Source organism: Pteropus alecto, unplaced genomic scaffold (genome assembly GCF_000325575.1).
Source record: "Pteropus alecto unplaced genomic scaffold, ASM32557v1 scaffold37, whole genome shotgun sequence".
NCBI lineage: Eukaryota > Metazoa > Chordata > Mammalia > Chiroptera > Pteropodidae > Pteropus > Pteropus alecto.
In genome coordinates this window covers 911201-919992 of record NW_006440605.1, presented here as the reverse complement: position 1 = coordinate 919992, position 8792 = coordinate 911201, and the positions used below count along the sequence as shown (strand labels likewise).

Sequence of the window (8792 nt, the reverse complement as noted above, 5' to 3'; positions counted from 1 at the left end):
CGGAGAAGCTCCAGAGAGGGTAACTGAGCGGCTGGAAAGAGGAGATTAAGTTTTCACCTTTGTACCACTTTGTGGCTTTGAAGTTTGTGCAATATGCGTGTATTATCAAATCAAAATTTAGCTGAGTTTTTAAAAAAAGTTAACACGCCCTTTTTGTTTTTAATTGAGATAAAATTTGCATAATATAAAATTCACCATTTAGAATATACAAGTCAGAGGCATTTAGTACATTCATGGGTTGTGTGAACAAAACTCCTTTGAAAACATTTTCATCACCCTCAAAGGAGATCCAGTCACTCTTTCAATCAGTCACTCTGTCCCTCCCTCCCTCCCTCAGACCCTGCAGACTGCCATCTGATTCCCGTTTCTATGGATTTGTCTGTTCTGGAAATTTTATATAAATGAAATCAAACAATATGCGACCATTCGTGTCTGACTTCTTTCACTGTGCATAGTGTTTTCGAGGTTCATCCACATTGTAGCTTATATCACTATTTCATTCCTTTCGTGGCTGGATGATATTCCCCTGTACGGATGGAGCACATTTTGTTTATCTATTCATCAGCTGATGGATGCTGAGATTGTTTCCACCTTCTGGCTATTGTGAATAATTCTACTGTGAACATGAGTGCATGTATTTGTTCTAGTTCCCGCTTTCAATTCCTTTGAATAGATACCTAAAAGTGTGTTGCTGGGTCTGTGGTAAACTCTATCTTGGACTGTTTTCCACACTGGCTGCATCATTTTTCATTCCCACCGGTGATGCACAACATTCTCCACACTCTTGTGTTTTCCTTTTTAAAAACTATTATTATGATCATCCTACTGTCTGTGAAGTGGTATCTCACCATAGTTCTGCATTTCCCCAATGGCTAGTGATGTTGACCGATTGCCTTTTGCAAAATATTTCCTCCCGATTTCAACTCTATTACTCTTCCTGCCTCACTCACTCCTTTCCAACCACTTGCCTTGCTCCTGTTCCTTGAAGTTGCAGCACATCCTGCCTCAGGACCTTTGCATTTGCTGTTCCCTCTGCCTGGAATGCTCTCCCTCCAGATACCTGCATGGCTCCCCCACTTGCTTCCTTCTCGTGTTTACTCAGACATGGTCTTCTCGTGCGACCTCTCCATCACACCTTCCTGGGCACCTTCTATCCACACTTCCTGCTGCCTTATTTTCCTCCTTAGCTTATATCATCGAATGCAACTGTATATTTTCCTGCTTCATCTAGTTGTCTAATTATTTGTCTCGCCTCAACAGAATGTGAACACCAGGCCAGGGATTTTGATCTGTCTTAGTCACAGCTGTATCCCCACAGCCTGGCATAAAGTAGGTTCTCAATAAGTGTCATTGCCTGCAGGGCTCAGCTCCCTGTCCAAACTCTCCGCTCATGCTCCAGCCACATCATCCTAGGAGACCTCCACTCTCGTGACTTCCCTAGCCACCTGTTCACTAGCCTCTCCCCTATCTCTCGCCAATGCTGACCTGTCTCCTGCTCCCACCTGTCCCCTGGATGTCCTACAAGGCCCTTGTGCATCCCACAAGGCCCCTCAAGATCAGCAAGTCCTAGACTGACCCTTTCCCTCCACACATGCCCCTCCCATGTCCCAACAATCACCAAAATATCCCTTGAGTCTATCCACTTCTTCCCAGCCCAGAGCCCTCTCTACAGTAAGCCCCCATCCTCTCTCACCTGGACCCTGAGCCCCTGCCGCCCCAGGCCTGCCTTCCCCACAACATCCCAAAAAACTCTTTAATCCCACAACCAACCACAGCCTTCCTTGCTTAAGACTAGGGTGCAGGGGTCTGTGTGCCCCCAACCCCCAAACGGCAACACTATTCCTGCAGCAGAAAAAATTTCAAGCCAAGCCCTTAGGCTGCAGAGCCTGCAGAGCAGCTGGATTCCTTCTCTTAAGCCTGCACTGTCCCCGATGGCCTTGTAATAGCACAGTGCATTTCTCTGAGCACCTATTATGTGCCTGGCCCTGCTCTAGGCACCAAGGGTACAGTAGTTAGCCTTGCCGTCACTGCCAGCCCTCCCAGCATCCTCCATCTTCCAGTTAGGGCTGAGCTTGACCTTTGAGAAAGAGACAGGAGCTGGCCTGGCATTCCCAGCTGGCCTTGGTGTTGCTAGGAGCTGGCCTGGCAGTCACTGCGAGTCCCCAGTGTTCTCAAGCTGGACATAAATAATTCTGGAGAACGCCACCATCAGATAAGGCCACTTGGTGACCGTGGTGGAACAAGACAAAACAAAACCACTTGTAATCATGTCTGAACGCAGGCAAAGGGTGAGCATTGGCCAAACCACAACAGTGACACGTTCGCTTTTCCTGGCTAATCTGAGTCACCAACACTCCTTTACCAATCAAAACTGTACCATAAACATTAAACTTGCTCAGAGACTAGATACTAATTGTTCCCAAACTAGAAGAAATTATAATTACGAGAGGTGTTAGCTAATGCTATGATGACGATAATATTGCAATATAAATGTATCAGATCAATAGGTTATAAACCTTAAAGTTCCACAATGTCATATGTCAATTATACCTTAATTAGAAAAAAAAGAAAGAACCCATTCAGTAGGTGATTTGGTGCATTATCAAATGAGACAGGTTCGACCATATATCTTTATTTCATCTGCTTTTTTTAAAAAAGAAACTGCTTTTTCCTTTATCATGGTAAAATATACATAACGTAAAATTTACCCATTTAATTATCCTTAGGTGTCCAGTTCAGTGGCATTATATGCATTCACGATGCTGTGCCACTGTCACCACCACCCACCCACCTCTGGAGCTTTTCCATCTTCCCAGACTGAAACTCTATCCCCATTAAACATTAATTCCCCATTTCCCTTTTCTTGTTGCTGTATATTTTATTTTTTTGTAGAATCATCTCAAAAAAGAAAGTCAAATTTCCAACCAGTAAAAGTATCCAGCACAGAGCAAAGCTCCCCTTCCTTAAACCTCCATGGAAGTACCTAAGACAAGCCCAAGTCTGATAAGTCCCTCTTTTTTTATGTTTATTTATTTTATTTACTTATTTTTAAAATTTATTTTTATTATGGTGACATTGGTTAACAAAATCCAGTAAGTTTCAGGTGTACAATTCAGCAGTAAGGCATACATATTGCATTGTGTGTTCACTGCCCATAGTTAGATTTCTTTCTATCACCATATATTTGATGCCCTTTACCCTATCTACCTTCCCCCTCCTCCTCCCCTCTGGTAACCACTAGTCTATAGTCCATGTCCATGAGTCTCTGTTTGTCCTGTTTACTTGGTGCTTTTTAGGTTTGTCTCCCCCATATAAGTGATATCACGTGGTTTTTGACTTTTTCTGTTTGGCTTATTTCACTTAGCATGATTATCTTGAGGTCCACCCATGTTGTCGCAAATGGCAGAATTTCATCTCATCTCATGGCTGAGTAATATTCCATCGTATGTATGTACCACAGCTTCTTTATCCAGTTGTCTATTGTAGGACACTTCGGTTGCTTCCATGTCCTGGCCACTGAGAATAATGCTGCTATGAACATTGGTGTGCAAATATATCTTCGGATATATGTTTTCAAGTCTTTGGGGTAAATACCCAGGAGAGGGATTGCTGGATCATATGGTAGATCAATTCTTAGTTCTTTGAGGATCCTCCATACTGTTTTCCATAGTGGCTGTACCAATTTGCAGTCCCACCAGCAGCATATGGGGGTTCCTTTCTCTCCGCATCCTCTCCATGATAAGTCCCTCTTTTCACACGCTCCTGAGACGCCCACAGTTCCCACAAGTGTGATCTCCCTCACTGCAACTAGTAATAAGCCCAAATTTGTTCAACCGCAAGCGCGTTCCTGGAGAAGAGGAGGAAAACTTGGGAAAATGGTAATAACAGACAGCAGCAGCCTACTGCATCAAATCCTCGCTGCTGCTTTCCGAAGTGATTACCATTCCCAGCCCCATTGTCCAGATGACAAAATCGAGACTTCAAGAAGTCAAATCACTTGGCAGGCTCCCTGAGTTCTCAAGAAGCAGGATCCTGTGGCCTTGCTCCTGATTTTTCTCCCGGCTGCCCCTAGAGTTGCTGGGGGACCATTGTGACAGCATTGTCTGGAGAACCTCTTTGGGTCACAATGGGCAATACTGGACCACCCTCGGATGCAGCCTCGGAAGGAGCACATGATCGTCCTCTGGGAGGCCAGGGACAGAGGGAGCCTTGAGGGTCAGCCTCATGCCAAGCGCATTTTCTAAGACTCATTAGCCCCATGACACACCTCGAGGTAAGTACCCTATCTTCATTTCTGATCAGGAAACTGAAGCTCAAAGGAGCCCAGTTACTTATTCCAAGGTGACCCAGCCAGCAATTGCAGTTGTCAGATTCTCCTATAAAACATTTGACATCTCGATTCTCAGCTATTTTAGGTGACAAAATGATAGAAAAAGCAACAAACTTAGACACTGAAAAACTGTGGTTTCATTAAAAAACAAAACAAAACAAAAAAAACCCTTGAACCCTTGATGCATGTTTTCTAGAGGCTGACATGAGCAACTAGTTGTGAACTGAAGTGGTCTGGGAAGTCTTCCTGCAGGAGGAGAACCTGAGCCAGGGGTGCTGCACCTGAGAGGCTGGTCTCCAAGGATAAGGGAGGAGGGTGGGGGAGACACCTCTGCTCTGAGAGAAGGTAAGAAAGTCCCAGTTGACTAAACGGGGAGCTGAGAGCCTGGAGCTGAAGGCCAGAGAAGTAAGTGAGAGGTGTGTAAATCTCAGACAGTCTGAGGACAGGAAGGGATCCAGGAGAATAGTCAGGGCCCAGGACAATTGCAGAGGGCAGGAAAACCAATGAGGAGGAGTGTGGCAGAGAGACAGAAGTGGGTTCCCAGACTTGAAAGAGGGGAGAGCCATGGCCTTACCAACTTACTGAGGGTGAGGAGAGGGGATTCCCATATCAGACAAACTGTAGAATGCAAAGGTTAATTCTGAGGCTCTCTCTGTTGCTCACTCTGTGCCAGCCTCAGGGCCTTTGCACCTGCTGTTCCAGCTGCCTGGCATGCTATTCCCTCAGGTACCCAAATATCTTTCTCTCACCTTTCTCAGGTCTTTGCTCAACTATGGTCTCAATGATGTCTTCCTTTTTATTTATTTATTTTTTGATGTCTTCCTCCTTTGTAAAACTGTAACCCTCCCACCCTAAACTCTCATCCTTCTACCCACTGTGACTTTTGTTCCCACAGCACTTGTCACCTTCTACTTACTCTGAAATTTATGTCATTATATTATATATTGTTATGGTATATAATATTATATGTCACCTCCCCCCCTCACCCGCCCCCCATTATCGTCTCCACAAGAGGAGGGCCCCTCGAGGGCCCAGGTCCCTGCCAGGCCGCAGTAAGTGCCAAATGAATGATTATTTGTACCTTACTTTCCCTGGGGGTGGCCCTGGGGCTGAGCCTGTTTCCTACGACGTCACCAGCCCTGAGCCCAGTGCCTGGCACACAGTAGGGAGTAAAAGGCAGCATAGTCCCGATGGGCACTTGCCCAGTCCCGTGTCTCCGCTCCCTTGCAGGTGGCGTCGCCTCCAGCAATGGCCGCGGGCGCTCTCCTGCCGAGCCCAATGGCCCGGCTAGACTTCCTTAAGGCCTCGCACTTCAAACTGGGGTCCGACTCGCGGCTGCACGTAGACGCCATGCACTCCACGATGCAACGACACTTCCCGGGCTACACGGGTGTCGCCCGCGTGCCGCCGTGCCAGCCGCCGCCCCGCGGGTCCTTCTTCCAGCAGGACGCGCGCTGGGCGGTGGAGGACCACGAGTCGGAGATGCACTGGGCGTTCGCGCCGCTCCCCACGCCGTCTAGGGAGCAGGAGCGGTCGCCGGAGCGTACGCCCGCCATGCAGAGAAGCAACCTGCACATGCACGCGGACGCGCGCTCCCGCGCCCTCTTCTCCACCACGCGTGCTCACTTTGGTTGGCCAGCGTCGCCGGCGCGCGCCAGCGAGCAGATCCGCGGCGCGCGCCTCGTCTTCGACCGCGACTCGGTACCTCCAGGCGACCCAGCCAAGCTGCGCATCCCGCCCACCACGCACCAGGCACTCTTCAAGCCCCACGATGCGTGCCCGCAGCCCCGCGCGTCCTCTCGCCACCTCGGTGAGCGCTCACGCGCGCCCTGTGCGATATGCTCAACCCAGAGGTTCTCAGGTTGGGCGAGAACTTTGCGCCCTCCCCCAGGGCACATTTGGCAATGTCTGGAGATCATTTTGGTTGTCACAGTGAGGGAGAGAATGCTACTGGCAAGAATGCTGCTAAACATCCTACCACGTACGGGCCAGCCCCCCACAATAATTATCCAGCCGCAAAGGTCAATAGTAAGGGACTGAGAAACTCTGGAACCTCCTTGAGCCTCAGTTTTTGTATCCATAGAACGGGCATATCCTAAATCTTCTCAGAGGTCTGTGTGGTGGGGAGAAGTCATGAATGCTGGTTTGGGGTCAGACAAATCTGCTGAGTGCCCCACCTCCACCCCCCGCCCGGCTGCCTTGGTACTTGTGTCACTCTAAGAAAGCTGACCTCTCCTAGCATGCTTTCCTCATCCGAAAATGAGTGCAATCACAGGGCCCCACTTCACAGGAGCTGGTGAAGCAAAAAGAGCCCAGAGTGTATGATGCTAATGGCATATAGTGGGCACTCAACAGAATAGCTGTCACATATGTGATGTGTCAATTCTGACTCCAGGGGAACTGCTGGTAGACATCACTAGTCAGAGTCCCTTCAGGCTGGGTTCAAGGATTGTCAGACCTGGATTTGACTCGGTTCTGGTTCTGAATTTCTGTGATTTCTAACCTCTTTGAGCTTCAGAGGGGCTGTGAAATATGTGGAGGAGATAATACCAGCTCCCAAATGAGCTGTAAAGTGCTTAACCTAGATGCCTTACTGCTACTGGGTAGTTATTCTTGTTATCCTTATTGTTATTTTGGGTGTTTGCCAGCAGCCCTCAGGCTAGGCTAGCCAGAACCGCCCAACTCCCCTTCCCAGGCCAGGTATCAAATTGCCCTGAGGCTGCAGGGACTCAATCCCGTTCTCTCTCCTCTTGCCCATCCTCAGGGGGCCCTAACCCCCTCAGGTGGGACCACAGGACACACAATGCCGGGACCTCCTACCAGAGACAGTTCCAAGCCCTGGTGGGCCCACCTGCCTTGATGTATAAGAGGGTAAATCAAGGCTGGGCTGATGCCTCTGGGGAAGGCAGTGATGGGGGCTGGGTGGCTTTGCCCTTCCCACCCATATCCACTCACAGGACTTCTCCAGCGTGGCACTAGGAGACTTCAAGACTGGCTATGGACCAATGTACTCGGAGCAGAAACAAGCCTACAGGCCCCCGGGTCTGCCCCCAGACAGGTACAAAGGGACAATAACCTCCCACCAAGACAGGGCAAAGGGCTCTCAGCGACATGTGTAGTGTGCCACCTAAGGCTCTAGGACCAATACTGCGCCTTTAAGGTCTCCGTCGCTCAAGGCAAGGCCCACTATTGTGCTAGATCTCCCATCATTAGCACTGCATGGCTTGGCCACTGGGAAGTCTACCCTGTTCCCTTTTCCTGGGAATTGCAAGGGCCCAGATGGATCCCCACCTTATATGCAGGTATGACAAGGCTCAGGCCTCAGCCGACATCCACTGTGTGAATATTTGTCCTGGAGATGGCCTCTTCCATGACAAGACCACCAAGGCTGAGCACTTCTATGCCCGGGAACCAGGTGAGAGCCTGCCAGCTACTCTGCTCCTTGCTCCCAGTACAGCCTCCTAGAGCTGCTCAGTACCCGCTCTGCCATTGGCAGAGCCTTTTGCTCTTCACCACGACCAGACTCCGGAGTCGCACATCCTGGAAGGAAATTGGTGCCCGGGCCCAGGCAGCCTCACCACCTCCATGCACTTCTTCTATGGCCAGGTCAGCCGGAAGTGGGGAAGGAGGCAAGGGTTATCAGGGAAAAGAGCTTCCCAAGCAGAAAGAATAGTATGTGCAAAGGCCCTGAGGTAGGAGTTGGGATCTCCTGGATCTCTTTGAGTGATCTAGGTTAATCGCTTAACCACTCCGAGCCTCAGTGGCCCTGTCTGTAAAATAAGAGAATATAACTCCCAGCGCCACCACGTAGGGCCCAGAGTACAGCGCCCAAATCTTCCCTCCAACCGGGCCTTGGGAGGTACGGGACATGGGAACTTCCCTGATGCCACGTGGTTCTACAGCCGCCACCCCCGGCCAAGCCATCCAGCCGCCACCAGCCTCCTGAGAAACTGCGGAGTCATGTGACCTTAGGGGAGTCAAAGCTGCTCGGACAGTACTTCCAGACTTCCATGGGCACCGACTATTACCCCTTTGGCATGCAGCAGCCGCAGAAAGTGCTCAACCTCTACTGGCAGCGTAGCAATCTGCCGAAGGGCCCAGGCGGTGAGCGCGGCCCCTCCTCCCATTCACCCTGGAAGGCCCCGCCCCTGGCTTGTTCTACCCCACCCATTGCCCGACTCTGGCTCCGCCTCCTGAAGGGCTAGATCTCAATCCCATGGATCAAGATCCTAATTCTGCCCCTAAACCCTTCCCCCTCGTGGTCATGACCCCCACTCTGTTCCTCGTACCTCCACGGTGGCACCAAATCCCTGAACCACCATAGCCCCGCTCCATTCTTGTCAGACTCTGGCTCCGCCCCCTAACTCGCTAGCCTACCCTACCTGGCCCCGCCTCCTATAAATGTCTGCATTTGCCCCGCCCCTGATCTCCTCATCCCGCCGTGGCTCCTCCCTCCGCCTCG

At 50.1% G+C, this 8792-nt stretch overlaps 1 protein-coding gene across 1 annotated transcript; it reads left to right on the top strand.

Moving 5' to 3' along the window:
* Nucleotides 1-5578: 5578 nt before the first annotated feature.
* Nucleotides 5579-8654, top strand: TEX45 (testis expressed 45). The gene is made up of 7 exons (XM_006917257.1): nt 5579-6140; nt 7095-7201; nt 7288-7388; nt 7633-7745; nt 7827-7936; nt 8233-8434; nt 8530-8654. Exons 1-7 carry the CDS (start codon nt 5579-5581, stop codon nt 8652-8654), a joined length of 1320 nt encoding a protein of 439 aa, XP_006917319.1.
* The last annotated feature ends 138 nt before the right edge of the window (nt 8655-8792 follow it).

Excerpts from the sequence above, each read along its gene's own strand:
- TEX45 (XM_006917257.1), top strand. The coding sequence starts at position 5,579 with ATGGCCGCGGGCGCTCTCCTGCCGAGCCCAATGGCCCGGCTAGACTTC. Across the intron at positions 7,202-7,287 it reads CTGCCTTGATGTATAAGAGG|GACTTCTCCAGCGTGGCACT; the intron begins GTAAATCAAGGC and ends ATCCACTCACAG. Across the intron at positions 8,435-8,529 it reads TCTGCCGAAGGGCCCAGGCG|GGCTAGATCTCAATCCCATG; the intron begins GTGAGCGCGGCC and ends CGCCTCCTGAAG.